This window comes from Argentina silus (genome assembly GCF_951799395.1).
Source record: "Argentina silus genome assembly, chromosome: 9".
Lineage (NCBI taxonomy): Eukaryota > Metazoa > Chordata > Actinopteri > Argentiniformes > Argentinidae > Argentina > Argentina silus.
In genome coordinates this window covers 14,234,282-14,259,888 of record NC_139663.1, presented here as the reverse complement: position 1 = coordinate 14,259,888, position 25,607 = coordinate 14,234,282, and the positions used below count along the sequence as shown (strand labels likewise).

The 25,607-nt window shown below is 41.6% G+C and overlaps 3 protein-coding genes across 3 annotated transcripts; 2 read left to right on the top strand and 1 right to left on the bottom strand.

Annotated features, from left to right (window-relative positions):
* The first annotated feature begins 1,008 nt into the window (after positions 1-1,008).
* Positions 1,009-7,527, top strand: hapstr1a (HUWE1 associated protein modifying stress responses a). Its single transcript, XM_083677946.1, has 4 exons — positions 1,009-1,357; positions 2,569-2,649; positions 3,244-3,519; positions 4,965-7,527. Exons 1-4 carry the CDS (start codon positions 1,162-1,164, stop codon positions 5,240-5,242), a joined length of 831 nt encoding a protein of 276 aa, XP_083534072.1. The 5' UTR covers positions 1,009-1,161; the 3' UTR covers positions 5,243-7,527.
* Positions 7,528-8,303: 776 nt separating this feature from the next.
* On the bottom strand, positions 8,304-11,749 carry dctn5 (dynactin 5). Its single transcript, XM_083676380.1, has 6 exons — positions 11,612-11,749; positions 11,340-11,408; positions 11,020-11,138; positions 10,748-10,859; positions 10,049-10,151; positions 8,304-9,339 (listed from the first exon to the last, which is right to left on the bottom strand). The coding sequence occupies exons 1-6, from the start codon at positions 11,657-11,659 to the stop codon at positions 9,242-9,244; spliced, it is 549 nt and encodes a 182-aa protein (XP_083532506.1). The 5' UTR covers positions 11,660-11,749; the 3' UTR covers positions 8,304-9,241.
* A 7,260-nt stretch (positions 11,750-19,009) lies between these two features.
* Positions 19,010-20,988, top strand: LOC310809319 (polymeric immunoglobulin receptor-like; the record flags this gene model as incomplete). Its single annotated transcript, XM_083676515.1, has 4 exons — positions 19,010-19,022; positions 19,839-20,156; positions 20,295-20,630; positions 20,861-20,988. 4 exons carry the CDS (start codon positions 19,010-19,012, stop codon positions 20,986-20,988), a joined length of 795 nt encoding a protein of 264 aa, XP_083532641.1.
* Positions 20,989-25,607: the final 4,619 nt, after the last annotated feature.

Below are 25,607 nucleotides of genomic sequence, written 5' to 3'. Positions count from 1 at the left end.
CAGGCAAGATCATTTCCGTGAAATGTAGACCTACTGTTTTATGAGGAGATGGTGCCATCTTGCGGAAAAAATGCACATTTGTTTGTTATCTCAGTTTGACATTTTAAGCTGACTCACTCAAAATTGATGGATTTTCTGTAGCACGCACACACACACACACACACACACACACACACACACACACACACACACACACATTGATAGAGCATTAAACTGATTTTACACTTCAAACAAACAATCCATGTTCATACATAGGAAGGATCCTGTAGATTTTCACCTGTAACCTATTGGTGCCATTGATCGATTGGGGCTCCTATTGGTGTTAGCTCAGGGCTTGTAGTGGAGTGTACAGTGAAGTCTAACTTGGGCTATACTCAATTCAACACACTTATGTTGAGGACATTCTGGGATTTTGACTTTAGTATTTTCTACATGGTGTGAGCAACAGAGACAGCCCCCCCCCCAACAAAAATAAATAAATATTTGGGCCAGTAGAGCAATGGAAATAGGCAAAAAAATAGTCCGCTTTAAAAGTAAGAGGTGGATTTGAACTGATATTGTTTGCAGTGAGAGAAATTAGAGATGGTGGAATTGATACAGTAGGCATACTTATTTTCTTTCAAAGCAATACCCTGTATATTTAATAATCATATCATGTAGCAAAACTGATATTGTTGAACTGTTACTATGAACATTTAGCATTGTAGGCAATACATAATCACATTACTGCATTGAACAGTGAAAGAACCAAAGAATATCCCACTTCTCCTCACACAACCTTACGTAGCTAAGAATTTTCGTGGAGGTTCCTTTGTGTCAATTCAGTGACAGATGTTTCTTTAGTCCAGTGAAACCTCCAGCACCAACCCCGAAACCACCCCGCAGCACCATTTAATCCAATCGTTGTTGCCTATGGAATAAAGAGGCGGAGTATAGCAGCCAACAAGGTAGTATGACATTTATATAGCCCAGCGTCAGTCAGTGACGTGAAAAAATAGTTGAGTCTTTTCAGACGAGGTCCGTGGTGGAAACGTTGGTGTGAACAAACATCTATCCAATAATAACATTAATGAATTTAATAACGGAAATTTCGTAGTCCCTTCAAATAACATAGTAATTGGTATACCAAGGCAGTAATCTAGCCAAGTTTCGGTGTAGTAAATGGAGGAGAAGAAGGAAGACGGAGAAGCGGAGATTCAGGAACACGGACCCGAGCATTGGTTCTCAAAATGGGAGCGGCAGTGTTTGGCTGAAGCGGAGCAAAGGGAGTCAAACGAGGAGGAGGCCGATAACGACCAAGATAAATTGTGGCATCTTTTCCAGAATTCCGCCACTGCTGTGGCACAGCTCTACAAAGGTCCGAGAGTAACGTAACAACTACTAGTCGTCTGCGTTGGCTTGCCCAGCTAACACAGAGTTAGCTGGTTAGCTCCCCGGTCATAGTCAGTCACTTGCCAGTACAGTAGCTCGCTAGCTAGCTAAGCGAGTATCCCAGATGATCAGCTTTTTAGCTAACGGTAGCTAACGATCGTTAGCGCAAAACATTAGCTTTTTAGCTTTGATTTGTGGCGCTTCACTTTGTCGCAAACTAATTAACGTTAGTTAACCAAGTATGCTTTTAGAACAGAAATTGTTGTTCAAGTGAGTTGGTTGTTAGTTAGCTAACTGACTAGCTAACTATTAGAGTAAGTTTAGTTGCCAGCTGACTATATATTCTAGTCGTTCAGTCATCAGCCGGTCGTTTCTTGGGTTCCAGAAAGCTAATTACTGGAGCTGATTTATCTTAATAGTTCATAGGCTGTATTGACTAGTTGAGAGTTAAAACAGTAATTCCAACAATGTCAGCGAACAAGTAAACGGTGTTGAGTGCACGGGTTAAGGAAACAAAATGGCGATGGAAACAATCATTGCTACGCGACATTCCCTTGTGACAGATTGTTCCTGTCAGTGAGTGTGTTTCTTTCTTGTTGGATGGGAGGCATATTTTACAAGATTGATTGATAGATTTTCTAGACATTATCGCCATATATGGGTTAGCTAATCTGTCTTGAATTATTTTATTGCACCCTGAAGATTAAACAAAATGGCGAAGATGTAACTATGGGGTTATTGATACTTTTCATAATACGGGCTTGTTCAAACTCTTTTGGTGTAGTTGAACTACAGGTTTCCACGGTAAAAAGTCTACTTAACGATTGCAACTTTCTTGCTGAAAGGGCACTTTAGTTAGTGCGTCGGCTTTCGTGCCTCTAAACTGTCGAGTTGGCCATCTAGCGCTGGCTGACAGTTATTTTTATTCCAAAGCCTGTCTGCAACTCTAGATGCTGCAAGACAAAATGGCGAATGAAAACAGACAGTGAACCCTGCAATTAGGAAACGTTGGCCTCATATGTATTGTAATATCACTACTGCTTTTGCAAAACTAACGGAATCATTGCTAATTTACCGGCAGCTAACACATTTTGTTTTAGGCGGCCAGAATATATTAGTGATAATTGCTGCCTGATGGCCACTTAGCTTTTTCCGAATGTGTTTTCTCTGTCGTGATTCTGTTCATTCTTTCGACAGACCGAGTATGTCACCAGCAGGGGCTTTCTCTGTGGGTGCCATTTCAAAACGCAGCAACAGCTGTCACCAACCTGTACAAAGGTATATACCTTCACCCTCCCTCCAAGTGTTTGAGTTTTGCTTGTCTTTCTCACCTCCTATCACACCTGAATACACATATCACACCTGTATACACACCTCACACCTGCGGTCCTATGTTAGCTTGTATAATAATTTTGCCTGTTGTCAACATAGACCTGTATTGATTTGCACATTGAGTAAACAGCCCTCCATAATTTAGCCCCTTGTCACCTGTGTATTGATCCAGGCTGTCACAGCTTACAGCATGGGTGCTGGCTGGCTCCCTCTGGAAGGGTGGGGGTGTTGTCTATAGTTGCCAGTCATGTGTGTTTCAGTCACAGACACACAAAGGAACCTCAACCAAGTCTTTCTTCATTCATCACACTCGCATAGTTTGTTCTTGACTGGAGAGGTCTCAAATGTATCCATTCTAATGGTCAAATCAGAGGTGTTTTCTTGTTGGATCCAGAAAAAATATATAGTATCAAGTTCTGCTTGATAGAATTCCTGTGTGGTTGTGTGAGTGCGTACGAGCATGTGTGTTCAGGTAATGAATGTGGAAGCTGTCAGTGACATCCCCTCATACCTCCCCCCCCTCCCCTTACATCTCTCCAGAGAGTGTGGAAGCCCACCAGAGGAGTTATGACCTAGGGATACAGATCGGCCACCAGCGCCGCAACAAGGACGTCCTGGCCTGGGTGAAGAAGAGGAGGAGAACCATCCGTAGGGAGGACTTGATTAGTTTCCTATGTGGCAAAGCTCCACCACCCAGGACTTCCAGAGCTGCCCCCAGGCTGACCATGGTGTCCCCCAACCGGGCTCCCTCCACCGAGACAGGTTCCTCCGTGGAGACAGACCTCCAGCCCTTCAGAGAGGCCATAGCACTTCACGGTAAATACACTTCTAGACTATGTACACTTCCAGCAACCAAAGCACTGCACAATAAATACAGTTCAAGCATCCATAGCATTGCATAATCTGTACCGTCTTTATGTTTTATGTCCAGCAAGCAGGAAGCATGGCACTGTAAATCCAGTTTGGGGCTCTATACAGTTCTAGCAACCACAGCGCTGCACTGTAAATACAGTTTCAGGCATTATGTAGGTCCAGCAACCAGGTAGGCCAACACAGTGTGTTGTTGGCTGTATCAGAGGCTGTAGTGTTGTACTGCTACAACTGCTATTGAAGAAGGTAGAATCAGAAGACTTTGTTTTAACACAAGTGTTGACACCTGATTTATGATAGAATATTTATGCCAACCTGTCAAGTAGTGTGCTGTCAGGTAGCATTAGTGTGCGTGCGTGCGTGCGTGCCTCAAAGCTTTGTTAGTCCGACCACGTGTCTCTGAATACCATACTTCCCAAATGTCACAGGCTATTTATGTTATCTATTTTTGAATTTGCAGCTTTTCAGCAGTTCAGTTACAGCGACGGTTAAGGCTACTTGCCGTGTCAGTGGGAGTGGCCTGTCACCCTCCCCTAAATCACGTACCGCCAGGATTTGTTTGTATTTTTTTCACGTTTTTCTTTCGGACACCCACGTGGCATGTCAACATTTCATAGCTTTAGACACTGTTCACACTTCAAAAACAAATTGACACCTAGAAAAGCCTAAACCTGGTACCTTGCCTAGTTCTATACGCTATGAAAATCTGTATGTCACAAACTGTAGAATGTAAAAATAACATTTGTTGTTTTTGGAGATGATTGCTAGTCACTGTTATGATTGCTAGCAAAAGTAAATCTGAGTGGTTGCTGACACATGGTAAATATATGCAGATTTTGGCCAAGATTTAATAAGCTTGCAAGCAAGGTAAATTGAGTAATTTACTGGAATTTACCGTTAATTAGTTACTGTGCAGACTCTATCTATGACTCTTTTACTATCCATCATAGCAATGACGCCTGTCTCCAGTTCTGTTTACTTTCTGTAGTTTGTGATGTACCCACTTTCATGGCGTATTGACACCTCGAAAAGCCTATACCTAGTACCTCGCCTCGTTCTGTTGAGGCTCTGAGCAGCTTATCTTGGCTCTGTGATGGAGGTCTGTCGGAGTGATGGGGACTTTGGGGTTTTCCATCTTGTGTTCACCAGGCTATTCCTGTCTGGTCTGGAGGGACAGCGAATAGCTAACACATTAGACCGGACGCGCGCTTTCGTTCCCCTCTGTGTGTTTCGGATCCGTGGCTAGTTCCTTTCCTTTGACGTGACATTAGATTATTTGTTAATTTGTTTGTTGTTGATTAGATTCTAATTATATGTTGTTTTTTAGCGGCGTCTCCTGAGTTTGACTGTGTTCTAATCCCTTGCCTCTCCCCTCCCCCCCCCCCCCCCAGGTCTGAGTGGGGCCATGGCGAGTATCAGCGTGCGTTCCGGCGCCCCGGGTTCTCCCACCCACGTGAGCGGCGGCGCCGGAGGCGGGACGTGTCCGGTGGGCCGGCGGCGGAACGGCCTGCACGACGTGGACCTGAACACTTTCATCTCAGAGGAGATGGCCCTGCATCTGGACTCAGGCCCTGCCGCTACAGGGGGAGGGGCCAGGAAACGCAGCTCCGCCCAGTGCAATGACGTCATCACGGACTCCCCCACCCACAAACGCAACCGGATGATCTGATTGGTTGGAGTTGGTCTCGGGGCCGGGGGCTTTGAGACTGGTCGGACGGACGGACGGACGGCTGGCTGGCTGTAGAGTGAACCTGTGCTGAGAGGAGGCGTTCCATTTCGTTTTTTGAGCGGTGGATTTATTTCCTTTGTCTCCTTCCCTGGTCTTCTTTTACACTTGAGGATCACAGAGATGAACTGAAAGCACTTGACGAGTATGAGAGCAGCATGTTAGTTTGGAAGCCTTTCACACAATCCTCTCATCAGTCATCAGTGATCAGGAAGAGAAGGAGGCAAGGAAAGGAGGCAAGGAAAGGAAGACATCCAGAAGGTTTGGGACGCAGCCCTACGGAGGAGAAATGCACTGTGCTGCTTGAATTAAAAGCCACTTGATCCTGGACACTTTCTGCCCCCCTTCCTCCACCCTCCATCCCCCCCCCATCCACACCCATCCCCTTACAAAGGAAACGAGGGCCATCGGAAACGTCTCGCACTCAGTGAATTCAATAATGATTGATTGCCAAACGTTGGAAACTCTGTCGGGAGACCCCCCCCCCCCCATATCTTTGCTACGACACCCTTTTTATTTTTTCTCCTTTCTCTCTGTTACCCGTTCTACTCGGTGGACGTGTGTCTTTCCAGTCCCAGTGAAGAAGAGACCAGATCACTAAGAGGAGCATATGTGTGGCCTCCTCTGCTGCCCTGTAATCCTGTACGGTCACATTACTGTGGGTAGGCTAGCTGATGATACTACCAATAGCAGGCTATTGATGTTTGATATAACTACTATCTGCTAACTTACTTGCTTCAACAGTAATGTTGTTGTTGTTCTTAGTTTTTAGTTCAATCCAGCCCCTCCCAGTGTTCCTCTTCCAGGTGTGTTGGCCTCTGCAGCAGCTCCTTCATATACCACATGCTTTTTTCTCCACCTTGATTTTACTTTTTGGGGTTGTTTTCGGTAAAGAAAAGAGAGACACTTACGGCAGTATTTGTTGTTACCGCTTCAATAATATCAGCCTGTTTGCCCCGACTCTGACCCCCCCCAGCCCCCCTCCCTCCCTCCCTCCCTAGTCTTTACCTGAAGCAGTGCTGCTGTTCTGTGATTTCTGTGATGAATATTATGAGAGTTGCAATAATGATTTTGCACTTAGCTTTCACATCTAACTCCCCCCACCACCACCACCACCACTACCACCCCCCCCTCTGGGGAATAGAGGAGGCACAGACTGGAGCGAATTGTTCAGAGGGTGGAATTCTAAATCTGTGTGCGCCGTGCCTAGCTCGAATCATCGCACAAATGTCCTGTTGACGACAATGCAAGATACACGAATGTCAGAGTTATGCGCATGGATCTCGAGTTAGGATTCCACCCGTAATTGTTCTTTCAGAGGCTATATCCCACTGTCCATACTTGCGCGCTATAATTAAGTGGGCACGGCCAGCTCGCTTCGTACTTGGTAGTGTGTGAGTATGGGACATTGGGACGTGGACTCAGTCTTTCATAAAGGGGTGTGCATTATTGAAATGTGTTGATATGGAAAGTTTCAACTGGCTGGCATGGAGGTTGTTCCTCAGTACTGGTCTGGGTTCAGCGAACTTTATCTAACCCCAACCCAATACTAAACTAAACCTATAGGAGGTCAGAACACAACAGAACCTCATATCAGTTCTTAGAGCAACCTATTCAGTGGAGACGCAAACAAAGTTACGTTCGGATAGAAATGTGCTGTCTGGAACAGACACTCTGCTCTGTCGGTCATGCAGAATAGGGAATTGTGTCCTCTCTATACACTGCAGTTCTATCGGCAACAGTTACTCCACTGAATAGGCAGGGTTTAAATGCGGGGGGGGGGGCTAGACGCCCCCATAACAAATCAGGGCCCTGTCACTAGAATTGAAGTATCAATGAGGGTCCCCTTCTTAAAAAGTCAGAATTAACCAAGTTGGGGGGGGGCGCGGGGGGGCCCTACCCCTACCCTTACCCCCACCCCCAAGGGTCATTGGGCAGCTCCATCAGCCCATGTAAGTTGAACCCTGTGAATAGGCCCCTGTTAAATACACACATTCATCTGCTTCTTCTCCTCCTGGTGTTCCATCTCTCTAGAGCCAACACTATTATACTGTTTCCTGATACCTACATTATTATTTGTTTAAAAAGAAGTAATAAATGGCTAATCTATATACTTAACATTTAGGTGTTGGTATGATACATGTGGTTCACATTGTAAAAGGAATAAAAGAAACCATTGAATTGCAGTCGATGTATTATGTTTCATTAAAGACAAAAACAGACTTTTACATTTGGGTGTTCTCTTTCTATGTCTGTGCGCACGCATAATGTCAGCAATGTTGGGAGAGTTTGTATCCAATAATACTTTGCCCATGTGTTGGATCGAAGTGACGATAGTTGAGAATGATTGAGATCCGATTCTGCACACTGGTGACTGCTCCTAAAAAGTGTTCCTTTATTAGATGGACTCATAAAGTCTTGAACCCCAACTGGGTCTTTGTAAGGACCTGGCACTAACCAGAATGCAGATCGCTCTCGTTTCTTCGATAATGTAAGCCAGGGGAGGTAGAGGATGGACTCGTTGTGATGCATGGAATTATGAATGGCATCAAACACGTGACATTCAGTATACATTCATACTGCGGTACTGGCATTATGCTTTGTTTACTTCACGAAACAACAGACATTGCAGTATCTTTGATGACAGTATAAAGTTTGTATTTGCAAGGTTTCAATCTGATATTCTCTCACCTTGGTGTCAATGCTTTGAATGTGAATGAGAGAAATACAAGGGGTGCACAGCTGCACACATTTTCAGAACCACCACACTGAACTGTGCAGAGTAAAAGGGAAGATAACGCTACTGCAGTCCACTGGATGGCGCTCAGGAGCATAACTGGACTGGTCTGACTTCAGGGATGTGGACATGAATTCATAACACTATCAGTGAATGAAATCTGAATAAAGGCTCAGATATATACTCATGTACATTATAACACAATTACTGCCAATGTTTACCTCAGATGAGAAACAGGGAGAGACATTCAAAACACACGTTGGTTTAAAATGTATTTATTAGCAACTACTGAGGCAGGCCCCCCAATGGTAATGCACCGTAAACCACACTGCCAGTGACGATACCTACAGGGCCTTACATAGGCTTCTACTGGGCGGACAACTAACATCAGAGCTGATCAGACTAACTCTAAATCTGGCATAAGTGGTGTTTCATGGAACAAACTATGTAAATTAAATAACATTCAATCATATTTATGTGGCAGAGGAAAGTATACTATTCTGAAACCGGGTTCATCAGATAACGGGTTTGTGTGAATAGCACCTTCAGTCTGGCCCTCTTCACACGCACCCACACACACACACACACACACCTCAACAGAGTCAGAACAGTACAGTAGCAACAAAATAACACACTATAGGTGTTGCAAAGCAGTTCAAGAATAGCACTTGGAGGGTGTAATTCAAATATGTGTATTGGGCAGGCAGTATATTGAACTGAGTGTGCTGAAAATGTGTTCAATTGTTGTTTTAAGCTTTTGCCATGTCTAAGGATGCTACAGTCCTCCTTTAAATGCTCCTTCTTTTGGTCCATGGAAACTGTGTTCAAACACTCCTCAATCGCATCCTTTCCTTGTCTCCTCCCCTCCTTTCCTTCACTAGCACTGGGAGGTAAAAGCACTAGATTGGCCTCAACCTTTCTGCTCGATATCAGGGTCCTGACATGTTCCTGATCAAGTGACCACACAAGGAAAAACTCTAGGCCCTAGTTATAGTCCACAACCGTATACATGGTGGGCTACAACTTGGGCATGGAGTTTTTCCTGGTCATACGACATGGTCAGGAGAAACTCAGGGCCCTAGTCATGAGGGAAAGGAGATGAGTGACAGAGGCCACGTTGAACTGTTGAGATGCAGCCCCCGTCTAGGGAGAGTTGGGGGTGGGGTTGACCCGGTCCGGGGAGAGGTAGGGGTTGAGGTTGGGGGTTAGATCTGGCTGAGGGGGAGGAACTTCTGGTAGTAGCTCTTTGTTACGTCAATCATCAGATCCTGGGTACACTCTGGTAACTCTCCTGAGAACAGACCTGGGAGAGAGTGGAGGTGGAGAGAGCGAGAGATACAAGGGAAGGGAAGGGAAACAGGAAGAAAAACACAGGTTACGAAGAGGCATTACACATAGGACGTTGAGAGAGGGATCAGAGGTGTGGCAAGGCTTTTATCACTGATCCTCACTCTTGGTCCTGGAGGGCTGCAGCGCTGCAGACTGATCCTCACTCCTGGTCCTGGAGGGCTGCAGCGCTGCAGACTGATCCCCACTTCTGGGCCTGGAGGGCTGCAGTGCTGCAGACTGATCCTCACTCCTGGGCCTGGAGGGCTACAGCGCTGCAGACTGATCCTCACTCCTGGGCCTGGAGGGCTGCAGCGCTGCAGACTGATCCTCACTCCTGGGCCTGGAGGGCTGCAGCGCTGCAGACTGATCCTCACTCCTGGGCCTGGAGGGCTGCAGCGCTGCAGACTGATCCTCACTCCTGGGCCTGGAGAGCCGCAGCGCTGGAGGCTTTTCGTCCCAGCTCAGCAGTGACGCTGACGCTGACACACCTGATTCAGCTAGTCAAGGTCTTGAACATCAGTTGATTAGTTCAATCAGGTGTGATGATAGCACTAGGCTGGGAGGAAAACCTGGACCCCATTGCGGCTCTCCAGGAACAGGATCAGTGAAGTATCACCGGTCTTCTAGAGACTGTAGTGGAGCAGGGTGGGTGGTTGGTGGGTGATGTCAGACTCAGGGCTCACCTGGGCAGCCAGAGAACACGGTGAAGGGAGGGACCACCGTCTCCGGAGGAAGCACGGTGTTGTCCAGGATCTTACAGCAGTCCTTCAGCACACACCGCCGGCCCTGCAACACCACAGCATCAGAGACCAGGAACCATACTACAATAATAATCATAATCATAATCATAATCCATTTATTTTGTATAGTGCTTTTCTCAGCACTCAAAGACACTACATTCCATGGAGAGAACAAGAATAGATAGATAAATAAAAAGTAAAACAAAAGCACAGTCAGTAAAAACAACAATAAAAATAGTTAAAGACTAAAAGCAAGTTTAAAAAGGTTTTGAGGGATCGTTTGAAGGAGAGCATTTCTGGATTCCTTGATGTGGCTTGGGAGAGTGTTCCAAAGAGTGGGCAATACTAAACCAAACCCTTCTAATACTGCACCTTCACCCCTGCCTTCTCTACCACACACCACACCACATCAGGGACCAAACCAAAGATGGATTGGTTTGGGACTGGGCCCTTCTATGAGGCCCTGTGAGGGGGGGAGCACAGCACACTACCCCCATTGTGAGATCACACGAGACACGACCGCCTTGTGACTCTCCTCTACCCTTCGGGAAAGTGTCTGTCTGCATGCTTATGTGTGTGACAGTATAGTTTTCTCTGTGGGTCTGTGTGTGTGTGTGTGTGCTGTATGAGACCATCACTCACTATGACGCAGTTCTTCCCGATGTGGACGTACGATCCTATCTGTGCAGCATTGACCACACAGTCCTCCTCTATGAAGACGTGGTCTCCAATGTGTAGGGGGAAGAAGGCCACTCTGAGGCCGGTGGGAGGGAGGGAGGGCGGGAGGGAGGGAGGGCAGAGGTTAGAGAGCACAACAAAGTCCTTTACTAAAGACCAAGGACCATAGGATAGGATGTAACCCATAACATTTGATTATGACGCTGTGAAAAAGTTGTATTGTTCCATACGCTCACCCTTTGCTGAACTTCTTGAAAGGGGGTCGTATGACACTCCTGCTCTTCACCACACAATGTCTGCCTACTCTGACATTGGCTAGATCTCCACGAATGATGCAGTCGTTCATTACAATCGTCTGAACGATATGCAGTCACAGAGAGAGAGAGAGAGAGAGAGAGAGAGAGAGACACGAAACGAACAGACATACATTTATCGCTCATATCATGTATATTTTAAGAAATAAAGCGAATGCAGAATTCAGTCAAACTAAACATTTTCAAGCCAGTGTAACATCGGTAAAAATATAACTAGAAAGAGAAAGATTTCTGTTACTTACTTTGCCATTGAGGACAATGTTCTGACTCCCACAAAGCACTGACTGCCTGCTCACTTTGTTACCGGAGGCCTGAGAGAGAAACGTGATGATGATTAGCTAGGTGGCATGACTACAATTTGAATTCCAGTTTCTCAATGCAGCATTCCTCCAGCTAATAAATAATTAATTGTGTGTGTATATCATCATGTGCATCATTTAGCTAGCTACTTGGCTAGCCAGCTAACCGTTGTCTGTAAGCTGTAAACATCAAAACCAGCAAACCAGAGGCTTACCGTTTCAATGTACTCCGCCTTGTTGTAAAGTATCTCACACAATTCCATGGTTGTGAAATGTGTGGATGATGTTTATCAAACGTTATTTAGCTATTACACTCAATTTGCTGTCAACCGCTCCCTTCTTCTGACCCTCTCTTGGGCGTCGCGTATGGTTTCCTCAGACCATATTTGCTGATCACCAAATCATCGATGATCATGACAAGCGTAACTCTCATACACTTTGAAACACATTGTAAAACAGTTGTTTATGGATAACGTAAATATGTATGCACAATATTCAAAACCATTAAGCATATCTGTGAGTTGGATCAAAAAGAAAAAGTTTATACAAAAGAAAGATTATAAATCATTGCATCGATTGCTCAGACCTAATATGTTACGTTCTTGTGTGTACATTGAGCCACTTTTACTGTTATCAAAATACGGTAAATAGAATGACCCGAATCTGACGTCTTGAAATTGAGATTAAGGTTAGGGTTAGGGTTACTAGGTACGGGTTATGGTAAGGATTTAGGATAGGGTTAAGGTTTCGGGTAGGGTCGTCCCAAGGATCCCATTTAGCATCTACCATTGCTCAGAGTAGGTCAATGCCACAGACACACAGGGCCAAGGCAGATGTGGTTATCATGATGATACAGGGGAGGCTGGTGGAGGTTGAAATCATTCCTTATTCCATTCCATGCATTACAATGACCCTGTCCTCCGAACTGTTGAACGGACACTTCCCCATTTTCAACCTCATATTCATTATATTCATATTCATTCAGTCAATACGATAATGACTATGATCTCATCGGGGGCATTTTTTTCTCCAGAAACTGCAGCCACAAAAACACTCCCTCTGCCTGGAAAACTTGTAGTTTTTGATGAATGTAAAAATAAAAAAAAGGAAATTAAACCAAACTTGAATTTTGCTGGGTTAAAACAGTGATGTCTATGATGAGCAGAAAGTAGACTCAGTCCATTTGGTGCCTTGGTCCCTGACACTCACAAATACAAATACTGACTCACACACACACGTTCGCTCACTCACACACACACTCACTCACTCACTCAGTCACTAACTCACACACACACACACACACTCTCTCTCTCTCTCTCTCTCTCATCAACACATGGGTCCTCATTTCCTCCCTGTCCTCCACATCCATCTCATCCTCACTGGACTCTCTGGTAAGTGCAGGAAGCCTTTTTCTAAGAATAAGTGTATTGTTAGTGTAGTTAAACTCTAGTCAGGTGCTGCTGGGTGCTGAACACTAGATGTTTTCTGTTCTCTCCACTAATGGACATTTTACTCACATCTATGTGAAATACTGTTATTCATATCTATCTGAATAACAGTAACACTGTTAAGTTCAAAAGGTTTTCTGTCAAATGTGTTGCTGATCAGTGCTATTTCTAACAACAGCTTTATATAGCTTGCAATTCTCTCTCTTTTTTCGAGTGTTTTTGCAAATACAGTAACACATTTAATAAGGCTTCCAGTAAAGCCAGAGTTAGTCTGTATTATGACAAATGCTTCCAATATATAAACTGTATGATTTGACATTCTTTCAATCAATAATTTCACTTTTATTGTAACAGTGCTGAGCAGAGCAAAACATACCAAAATCCTCTCCAGTTTGATGTCCTCTATTCCACAGTAAATGTCCAAACAATATTCCAGTCAATATGATAACAGATTCAATAGAACCATTGACCCAAAATAAAAATGTATTGTGAAATGCCACCAGAACATTTGCTTTTTTTTCCTCAACTCAAAAGACAATCATATTCACCAATAGCCATTCTACCAACCAGTTTACGACATAGCAGAAAAGACATGATACGTGTTTTAAATATATTGGAATACAGAATAGTAATATTACATTCAATACAATTGTTTATTTGGCAAGACAAAGATTTCAGTCTTCCAGTTATAGTATCCTTATACCATGGTCGAAGTTACCCCCAAATTAAATTATTCATTTAATTCTTATTTTCAAGTTATTATTTTCGCCACAATCTCGGGGGTGCTTATTGCTAAGTTAAACGTCTTAGAGTTAGTTTAGATTTGTATATAGGATATGATCTGATGAACAACACGAAAAACTACTGATTTCATATTTTGTAGCTCAACTCGCTAACAGTTAATGGTGTTCAACGCAAGATAGATACAATGGCAGTCCATGGAATGGCTGAGGTCTTAAAGGGGCAGTGTTGTATTTTAGGAGACAGAAGTGCAAGTTATTTCAGCAAAACTACTTTATAGGTTGCTTTATAGGTTTCAGGTCAGACATGGCTGATTTGTTGTCAGGTTTGTATGGCCTTACGTTAACATTGTAGTATTGGTGTATAATGTGTTATCCATATCGTATTCAGCAGCCACCTGTACTGTATGTGACCAGTACCGTAATACTACCATCTTGACCGTATCTACCTGTTTATAGAAAACACAACAGATTTCTAAATATCAATGACATCCAGACAACCCATGCAACTCTGTATTGTGCGCTACAGCATTATTTCTGGTTTTACAAATATATTTTTTGTTGCACTTTAACCTGATTATCTAAGGCTGATAGAAGGAATGATGCTGTAGTATTACAACCATGACCATACAATGTGTGATTTGGTGTAGTTGTCTGTGAAAGATGCTGATTACTTTAATCCAACGGTTAAAAACACATGATGCATTTTTCAAAATGTATATTTTTGAAGTGCTAAATAGTGGGATAGCGGACGAATGGCATTTGTGTAAGTCTTTGATCATTAGAGTAATGACATATTTGACATCTTATTTGAGTAAATGAATAACTAGTGTTATTATTGTTCAAGGCAATTTGAGGGAAACATTTGGAAAAAACTAAATCTCATTTTGGATACAATGCTTACAGTGATGCAGAACAGTTTCTTTTTCACTTTTCAAAGTGAATTACTGTTGATTATGGTAAATGTCAGAGTAATATCTGTAAACTAAATAATTATGCCATACAGTATACAGTATTTCACTCTGAAACAGTGATTTCCTGAGATGAAAAAGTGGTTATTTGATCTGTATTGCAGTACTTTTTCTGTGTGCTGTATTCAGTCAACTGAACAATGTGTTATAGTTTAGAAAAAAGTAATTTTTCCGAAAACATTTTGAGTTTTTAAAGTTAAGCACAGATATCTGATATTAGCATCAAAGCAATGGAAAAAAACCTCTCAACTTGAATAACAATATTAAAAAAAGAATAATACAATAACATATTTTGATACTAAAGAGCTATCAGACAAGGTGCAGCAGACTATCTCCTAATGATTTTAATGTTCAACTAATGTTCAGTTTGAATTCCTGGTTTTGGGTTCTAAAAACATTAGCATTTGGCACGATTCTGTCCTTCAGTAGTGTCACAATGATCAGCAATTGGAGATTTCCAAAAAAGTTTATCCTGTCATTTTGTCCAGAGACTGCTTTGTAGGAAGACCAGCTGTATTCTAAATGAGCAAATCTGAGTGTGTTTCTGTTGTTGTTTTTCCAGGTGTTCAAAGTCTGTCCACAGTGAGTCAAGTCTCTGTGCAGACGGGAGGCTCCATCACCATCCCATGTCTCTATGAACAGAGATATGTTAACAATGTGAAGTACTGGTGTAAGGGATCAACATGGCGCCCGTGTTCTACAGTAGTAAGTACTGACCATCCTAAAACCACTGACAAGACCTCAATCTCTGATGACCGTAACCAGCGGATCTTCACTGTGACCATGAAGAATCTACAACCAGTGGACTCCGGTCATTATTGGTGCGCTGTGGATAGACCTGGAATCCGGCTAGATAAAAAAAAGGAATGGGCCATCTTAGTCACAGGTAAGGTTTTACTACCTTGGCAGCAAAATTACCTTTATCAAACACTTAGACCATGCTGACCAAGGAGGTGCACAGAAATGCTTTATTCTGTTTATTCTATAGGCGATATCTACTGCAACAATTGTGATATAACTAACAATGATGACTTTATGTAGCTTACTCTCCAAATTATGCAATATGCAACATGCATACTCATCATTCTTCCACATTCTTGTGTGAATAGAATTGGGACTGGGAGTTTACATATAACTTTAGTGACAATAAATCAGACCAAAGAACGTAATACAGACATCGTAATCTTAACTGTGACAATGAGTGGATTGAAGATGGACAACACTGGCTGGTACTATTGTGTCAGGGGAGACCTGCAGATGCCTCTTCATATCACTGTTAATAGACAAACTACAACGCAGAGTAACACCACCATCAGTAAGTAGTGAGCAGCTGACATGTGTGAATTACTATCCATAGACTATTACCTGTCAAATATTTTAAAATATTAAAACCAGTCAGGAATACACTTGATGCCCCAAATATGATTGATGGTTTTTATTTTTTTATTTGATGCTTGATATATCACCTTATTGCACTAGGCTTCTAATCCTACTTTCCCACTGAGACCCTAGTAGTCTGAGACATACTGAGAGTAATTATATTGTCTTGAACCTTGACAGCAGTGCCCATCCCAGCTACCAAAGAGGTCCCTGGCCTTCCTCCTGGAGAGCCTGCAGTCACCTCCTGCACTCCTCAGGTGTCAATCAACCCCTCAGAAGACCCCCCACACCGTGGACAGGAGACGTAAGTGTGCACAACCTCTCTTCAAACATTAGCTCTCATTTCCTCTGTCTACATGATTATACTGTACTTGATTTAAAATGACATCATAATTAACGAACACTAACTATACTTGTTTCTCTACTCTATCAACTACTCACTTTAATTTGCTCAACAATTTAGGTGGATTTTCAATTTTCTCTGGACATTTTCTCTTATCTTTTTGACTACACACATAGAAAATCTCTGTTTACACACATACAGTATAGACACTAGTATGGTGCTGGAGATAATGAATATGAAGTTGAAAATGGTGAAATGTCCCTTTAAAAGTGTACTGTCCCTGTCAGCTAAATGAGAAATAACATATGGAAGAATTTCCTCAAAACAACACTTCTTTTCTCCAGATGGGAAACGATGCTCTTCTACCTCATGAAATGTGTCAATGCAGTGCTTTTCCTTTCATGCACCATCATTGCTGTGCTGAAGTTCAGGGAAAACCGACGTTGAAGAGAAACTGAAGGAGGTGTTAATACAAGATCTGTTTGTGTACCAACATGTTTTGTGGGATCACATAGACTACAGAAGATTATTTAAGATTATTTCTATTTCATACTGTATTCACCAATGGCAAGCTGTGGTTTTCTAGCTGCAGCTGCATAGCTAACTTTAGCACTTTTTCATAGAAACATGAACTGAAATGTTGATTAAATATACACTGTCCCTGTCAACTGAGAATGCATTGCTAGACATTTGAGTATTTGAAGTAAGGGAAGTATGTTTTTGAGTGCTACAGTATGGTCTGGCTCTCATAAACTTCTCAATTTCGAAATCCTCTGTTTTGTGTGGCTCTAACCCCACATGACCACCACATAGCCTACAGTAGATGAGTTCTAGCTTGTATTCACCTGAGAGGCTGTAGTTTTCTGAATTCAACTTACCTACATCACATGGACTGGTTACTGATTATATACTGTTTAATTATAATATCACTCAAATATGCCTGTGAAATAGAACTAACGTGTGCTTGTGAAATGCTTTGCTAATTAAAGTTGTTTAACAAACAAGATATAATGTTGAACTTCCTATTTTTACTATCAGTGAACTGTACTTCAGGACAGTCAATGCGAGGAAATATTGCAAATATGACAGAAAATATTATGCCATGAATTGTATTCAAAATACAATCTAATCTAAATTCATTAACCATGTTATTAACCAGAATATTGACGTCATGGAGGCAGAGAGAGGAGAGTTTAAAACAGTGATGATCAGGAAGAGAGAGAGAGAGAGAGGGGGGGGGGGGTTAAAAAAGGGAAGTAGACTCAGTCCATTTGGTCCCTTGGTCCCTGACACACCCACAAATACTTACGTGAACACTCTCTGACTCTCACTCACTCACTCACTCACTCACTCACTCACTCACTCACTCACTCACTCACTCACTCACTCACTCACTCACACACTCACTCACTCACTCACTCACACTCTCTCATCCACACATGGCTCCTCATCTCCTCCCTGTCCTCCACATCCTTCTCATCCTCACTGGACTCTCTGGTAAGTGCAGGAAGCCTTTTTCTAAGAATAAGTGTATTGTTAGTGTTGTTAAAGTCTAGTCAGGTGCTGCTGGGGGCTGAACACTAGATGTTTACTATTCTCTCCACTAATGGACATTTTACTCACATCTATGTGAAATACTGTTATTCATATCTATCTGAATAACAGTAACACTGTTAAGTTCAAAAGGTTTTCTGTCAAATGTGTTGCTGATCAGTGCTATTTCTAACAACAGCTTTATATAGCTTGAGAAACACCTGCAATTCTCTCAGCTGCAAGTTCTCTTTTTCTTGTGTTTTTGCAAATACAGTAACACATTTAATAAGGCTTCCAGTAAAGCCAGAGTTAGTCTGTATTATGACAAATGCTTCCAATATATAAACTGTATGATTTGATATTCTTTCAATCAATAATTTCAGTTTTACTGTAACAGTGCGGAACAGAGCAACACCCAGAATCCTCACCAGCTTGATGTCCATTGTACCTTGTCTTTAACAATGTTTTTGAGAAAACAGTTATTATTCAACCAGAGTTGTTTTCGTAAACAGTATGAAAATGCATTGGGTATCATGCAAATGCTTGTTGCAGTATTCAAAACAGCCATTGGACTATGTCTGATAACATCTATTAAAAATATTACGGTTAAGATGGCCGACTTGGCTCACTTTTGGCCACTTTTTTGCATTTGCAAATTGGAGCCCTGAGTAAGGCTTCCCGTAAGTGAGTTACAGTAATAGCTAATTTTGGATGAACTCTATTCTACAGTAAATGTCCAAACAATATTCCAGTCAATATGATAACAGATTCAATAGAACCATTGACCCAAAATAAAAATGTATTGTGAAATGCCACCAGAACATTTGCTTTTTTTTCATCAACTCAAAAGACAATCATATTCACCAATAGTCATTCTACCAACAAGTTTACGACATGGCAGAAAAGACATGATACATGTTTTAAATATATTGGAATACAGAATAGTAATATTACATTCAATACAATTGTTTATTTGGCAATACAAAGATTTCAGTCTTCCATTTATAGTATCCTATACCATGGTCGAAGTTGCCCCCAAATTAAATTAGTATTATTTAATTATTGACATCCATACAACCCTTGCAACTCTGCATTGTGTGCTACAGCATTATTTCTAGTTTTACAAATCTATTTTTTGTTGTACTTTAACCTGATTATCTAAGGCTGATAGAAGGAATGATGCTGTAGTATTACAACCATGACCATACAATGTGTGATTTGGTGGAGTCATTTCATCTGTTAAAGATGCTGATTACTTTAATCCAACGGCTAAAAACACATGATGCATTTTTCAAAATGTATATTTTTGAAGTGCTAAATAGTGGGATAGCTGACGAATGGCATTTGTATCCAATGTAAGGCAATGATCATTAGAGTAATTACATATTTGACATCTTACTTGAGTAATTGAATAACTAGTGTTATTATTGTTCCAGGCAATTTCAGGGAAACATTTGGAAAAAACAAAATCTCATTTTGTATACAATGCTTACAGTGATGCAGAACAATTTTTGTTTCACTTTTCAAAGTTAATTACTGTTGAGCCAACTATGGTAAATATCAGAGAAATATCTGTAAACTAAATAATTATGCCATACTATATACAGTATTTCACTCTGAAACAGTGATTTCCTGAGATAAAAAAGTTGTTATTTGATCTGTATTGCGGTACTTTTTCTGTGTGCTGTATTCAGTCAACTGAACAATGTGTTATAGTTTAGAAAAAAGTAATTTTTCAAAAAGAAAATTAAAGTTGAGCACAACTAAAGAACTATCAGACAGGGTGCAGCAGACTATCTCCTAATGATTTTAATGTTCAACTAATGTTCAGTTTGAATTCCTGGTTTTGGGTTCTAAAAACATTAGCATTTGGCGCGATTCTGTCCTTCAGTAGTGTCACAATGATCAGCAATCGCAGATTTCCAAAAACGTTTATCCTGTCATTTTGTCCAGAGACCGCTTTATAGGAAGACCAGCTGTATTCTAAATGAGCAAATCTGAGTGTGTTTCTGTTGTTGTTTTTCCAGGTGTTCAAAGTCTGTCCACAGTGAGTAAAGTCTCTGTGCAGAGGGGAGGCTCCATCACCATCCCATGTCTCTATGTACAGAGATATGTTAACAATGTGAAATACTGGTGTTGGGGATATTACTTTTATATTTGCTCGACTGTAATAAAAACAAACTCTAGGAATACTGCTGGAGTGTTAGTCTCTGACAATAAAAATCAAGGATTCTTCACTGTGACCATGAAGAATCTGCAATCAAAGAACTCAGGTTATTACTGGTGTGCTGTTGAAAGAGATGGACCGGATGATGGTACATTACTGCACCTGTCTGTGGTCCCAGGTTAGATCCCTTCTCATCTGCCTCTCTGCTCAAACAAACGTCATCAACTGAGTTTCATTCCTGTAAATCTTGTTTTGATATGTAGGGCTGATCTTATCATCAATCCAACCCTTAAGTGTTTTATTCTTCTGTGTTCAGGTCGTCCAGGACTGTATGTGGACCAACAGGAGGTGACGGGGGTTGAGGGAGGGAGGGTCACTGTCAACTGTTACTTTTTAAATACCGGTAAAATGACAGGAGCCAGGGGGTGGTGCAGGTTGGGGGGCTCTTGTCTGGACAGATCTGAGAGTTTAGATGGAACTTCAGTGGCTTCACATGAGGAACAAACCTCCAGCCCCTCCATCTTTGTAGTGACGATGAGTGGACTGAAGATGAAGAACACTGGCTGGTACTATTGTGTCAAGGGAGACCTGCAGATGCCTGTTCATATCACTGTTAATAGACAAACTACAACACAGAGTACCACCACCATCAGTAAGTACAGTACTGAGCAGCTACAACTGACAGGTTTGAATTAATATCCATAGACCATTACCTGTACATTCTTCTTAAATCCAAAACCAGTCTGGAATACATTTGGTAACCCAAATATATATTTCTTGGGGGGGCTACAATAGGCTTCTAATCCATGCCCTACTTTCCCACTTAGACCCAAGTAGTCTGAGACATACTGAGAGTAATTATATTGTCTTGAACCTTGACAGCAGTGCCCATCCCAGCTACCAAAGAGGTACCTGGCCTTCCTCCTGGAGAGCCTGCAGTCACCTCCTGCACTCCTCAGGTGTCAATCAACCCCTCAGAAGACCCCCCACACCGTGGACAGGAGACGTAAGTGTGCACAACCTTTCTTCAAACATTAGCTCTCATTTCCTTTCTACATGATTTTAGTGTACATTCTACATATTATTCATATTCATGTTTTCAAATATTTTTTTCAACATAGTTTAATGACCCCAATGAGAATTATGAGAATTATCCATGATTTTGTATTGAATGTATTTCAATGTAATCTTCCTCAGTCCCTTCAAGCTGTGGTACCTGCTCATCCCTCTGGTTATGTTGGTGCTGGTGATAGTTGCTGCCTTGATCGTATGGAGGATGTTGAGAAGACATAGTAAGTATAATCACTGATTCCAAAAACACAGTTAATAATAATTGTCAATACATAGTGTAATTATGATGTATGTCATCTGGATGTTTCTTGATAAGATATAAAAAGTATAGCTTTACTTTATAAGTCATAGATTCAGGATAATCTTAATTCTACTGTAACTCCAATAGAGATGAATCTCCTTCTATGTATTTCAGGGGACAATGAGGCCAAGGACCAGGCAGGGAACACCTCAGTGGTAAGTTACTCTCATGTTACTCTCATGTTACTATCCCATACTGTAACCCCCCCTCCCTCCCGCTCTCTCTCTCTCTCTCTCTCTCTCTCTCTCTCTCTCTCTGCCTTTTTACCTGTGGCTGTCCTTTTCTCCCTGATAGACTTTGTGGTCCTGGCATTGTGTGATAATTTATTTAACCTTTATATAATAATAGTTAATATAATAATAAGTTGATGATAGATTTGTCATTGATAGACCTGACACAAAAAAGGCCCATTTGAAATCAACACTTCCTCCTATCTGCACAAGGGTTAGCGTTTGAGTGGTTAATCCTCCCTTTCCTTTCTTTGTTATCTGCTGCCCTTTTTTCCTCATGTTTTTGACAACAGAATGTAGAAAAACAAGGTTTTCACAAAGACACTGGTATGGTGCTGGAGATAATAAATATGAGTTTAAACATGGTGAAGTGTCCCTTTAATCCCCTGTTTCATTCCTTTGCAGTCTGCTGGTCATGAACAGGAGATTACATACACCACTGTACGCCACACCAAAGACACATCAAAGCAGGTAGAAACATCATGCCCCTCAAAGACAACCACAATGTCATTAACCCTTTATTTGGTTAGTCCATCTATATATGCTTTGTTGTTGAATCAAAAGAAAAGGTTTTACCAAACAAAAAAGAATCCTTCCATAACACTTGATTTGGAACTTTGAACTTGAGCAATAAACAGCATGAAAGAGAAGTCAGATAACTCTCTTTCTGCAGTGTCTGTGTTAGTGTGTATCTGAGGATCCCTCTCTGTCTCTCTCTCCTCCATCACTCAGGGCCCAATCCCAGAGAGTGACCTCCCAGAGAGCGACCCTGACCTGATGTACAGCACTGTGGTTCCTAAGCAGAACAGGGCAGCACACAAGGTAAGCTGTCTTTGCTCATGAGAAAAGGTGGACGTCTGGCGCAGTCTAGTGGTATGTTCAAGTAGTGAACCAAGAGTGGTGTTGTTCTGTGTTATGATAGGCTAAAGCAAAATAATATTATGCCAGGAATCACTTGAGTTGACAGGGATTGTTTATTGTTGCCAAATCACTCAGGGCCCAAACCCAGAGAGAGACCCTGATGTGACCTACAGCACTGTGGTTCAACATAAGGTAAACATGAAGCCAACCTTCTCATGATAAGCAATAATGGTCTTGTAAAGTATTTGTTTACCTCAGAATTACTCTTTGACTTAAAGGGATAGTTACAAAATCATATACATAGTCTATGGATAAGAATTTCAATCCACACTCTGGTTCTGTGTACCTGGACACTGTCACTATCCGCTAACGGTTAGAATTTGAAACAAAAAACACTGGAAGTCAATGATGCCCAAATTAGCATGTTTAAAAATGTGATGCCCAGATCATCCCAAGTTCTCTGAAAAGACTCAAAGACTTGATTTCAACTTTAAGAGGATTCGGGCATGACATTTCAAACATGCTATTTTAGGTACCATTGACTTCCATTGGTCAATGGAAGATAAGCAGAAGGGGTGGGGTTTCTCCAAAGTAGAGATGTGTCCTGATCTGTGTATAATTGAGGTTCCCTCTCTGTCTGTCTCTCCTCCATGACTCAGGGCCCAAACCCAGAGAGCGACCCTGACGTGATGTACAGCACTGTGGTTCATAAGCAGAGCAGGGCAGCACACAAGGTACTATAAAACATGCTTACTCATCTATCCTGCTTTCTGGAATACCCCCCAGGGAAGATGTAGAGGGTAAATGTAAACATTTACCCACTTATTTGTGTCTACCACGACATCCTAGAATAACTCACTCTCTCTTTCATGTCTTCCAGCGGGACCAAACGCCCGACGATAGCGTGACGTACAGTTCCGTCATCACCAAGAGCAGGACCCAATAAACGGAAAGACCAAGCTAACCATGTGAACATCACACCCATTTGAGATCCTTGAATCGCAAGGTTTGTGTCGACCCCCTGCTGGATTAGCACTATATAACGTCGGAATGTGCGACCTGAGTGATTCTGAGGCGCTCGGCACTTCCTTGTTCAAACAAACGATCAGCAACAGATGAAACAGCTGGACACCTAAAGAGCAGCTTGCATCCATATACGATACGACAGTGCTATTTTCAGGTTGGCAGTTATTGCTAAAATTTAGTAGATTTGATATAAGCTCTATGTTTTTTAGGACCTGTTAAGTACTTTGGGTGATAGAAAGCGCAATATAAATTCTTATTTTATATATATATTATGATGATGATGATGATGATGATGATGATGATGATGATGATGATGATGATGATGATTGATTATTATTATTATTATTATTATTATTATTATTATTATTATTATTATTATTATTATTATTGTAACCTCGTTGAGACCAGGCTTTCCAAATTCGGAAAACCTGGGAAAAATCCTTTTCAGAAAGTCGCTACAAATGGTTGGAAATCCATTTGAAATGAGTGACGCCTCACAATACGTTATATCAATGAAAAACCTTGATTGGGTAGACCAGCGTTGAACATGGTGTCATGGAGCAGGTTTACCTGACACCTACAGCCTTCTGGTGCAATAGCTTCCTGAGCTTTTTTCTTCACCTTATTCCGCCTGATTCTACACCTTATTTACCATTAGTCTCTACAGTCATCTCTTCCTTCATGGTTGGTTGTAAATGGCTGTAATATACAGTGCATTATCTTCTTGTTTTTATCTTCCTGTGTTACTATATTCCTTTTCCCATTCAATATTGTGTATTCACTCTGTGTTACAGTTTTGTAGGCAACAGATGGTGTTTTTTGTCCATTTACCATGACGACAAGTTTTATTATAAAGTGTGTGTGTGTGTGTCAAATCAAAGTTTATTTGTCATATACACAGAATACAGCCGAAGACTAGACGGTTTAATAAAATGCTTTGGGATAATATTGGGACAATAACATAAGGACAATAATAGTATGTCTTTGTATGCATGTGTGTGTGTGAAAGAGAGAGAGAGTGCAAATGCGCGTGTGTGATTGTGAGTGTGTGTTTGTGAGTGTGCGCATGTGTGTGTGTCTCTACATTAATGGTCTCAAACAGACCCAGTGTCCTGACCATGATGATGAGGTGACGAACAACTCTGTCACTATCAGAAGCTGGATCAAACTACTGAATAGGCTGCAGATGCAAATGTTTGAATGATCTCAATCATGTTATTGCTTATTATGTTATTCATTTGTGAAGAAGATACCTTCACCACGCTTGTTTTAACCTATCAGCCATTTTTGTACTCACTGCTTAAATGTATCTTACATTTTGTGAGAAAATGGCTCCTGTCTTTACTGTCTTTAAGTGATTTTTTTTTTTATATGACTTTACGTCCCCACATCATGTTATTGGAAATGTTTCAGAATGAAAACTAGAAAAGAAGACAATGTTGTGGCAGAGAGCCTTATTAAAAGATGACATCAGAATGCAATTGTATACTATCAACCACTGAGGGGGGCTATGCACACAAATAAGCAAGAGGAGGAATTCTGATGTCATTCTACACTTTGTTTATCACAGTAGGTGAGGGAGTAAACCACACACACATTCATAGAATGCAAATCACTTGTTTATAACACCTTTATAACACCTTTATAGCCATTGACAGTGCACAAGGGTTGTATGATGTCATAAGAGCAGGAGGAGCATTCAAAACAGTGATGTCAATGATGATCAGGAAGATTTTATTATCAGGAAGTAGACCCAGTCCACTAAGTGCCTTGGTCTCTGACACACCCAACTACTTCCACCAATACTCTCTCTCACACACACACACACACACACACACACACACACTCTCTCTCTCTCTCACCCACACATGGCTCCTCATCTCCTCCCTGTCCTCCACATCCTTCTCATCCTCACTGGACTCTCTGGTAAGTGCAGGAAGCCTTTTTCTATGAATAAGTGTGTTGTTAGTGTCGTGGTAAACTCTCTCTAGTCAGGTGCTGCTGGGTGCTGAACACTAGATGTTTACTGTTCTCTCCACTAATGGACATTTTACTCACATCTATGTAACAGGAACACTTTTAAGTTCAAAAGGTTTTTGTCAAATGTGTTTCTCATCAGTGCTATTTCTAACAAGGGCTT

Bases quoted from the DNA above. Each gene is read 5' to 3' on its own strand.
- hapstr1a (XM_083677946.1), top strand. From the start codon at position 1,162: ATGGAGGAGAAGAAGGAAGACGGAGAAGCGGAGATTCAGGAACACGGA. The intron at 2,650-3,243 runs GTATATACCTTC...ACATCTCTCCAG, and splicing joins TGTCACCAACCTGTACAAAG to AGAGTGTGGAAGCCCACCAG. The intron at 3,520-4,964 runs GTAAATACACTT...CCCCCCCCCCAG, and splicing joins AGAGGCCATAGCACTTCACG to GTCTGAGTGGGGCCATGGCG.
- dctn5 (XM_083676380.1), bottom strand. From the start codon at position 11,659: ATGGAATTGTGTGAGATACTTTACAACAAGGCGGAGTACATTGAAACG. The intron at 11,409-11,611 runs GTAAGCCTCTGG...TTTCTCTCTCAG, and splicing joins AGGCGGAGTACATTGAAACG to GCCTCCGGTAACAAAGTGAG. The intron at 11,139-11,339 runs GTAAGTAACAGA...CATATCGTTCAG, and splicing joins ACATTGTCCTCAATGGCAAA to ACGATTGTAATGAACGACTG.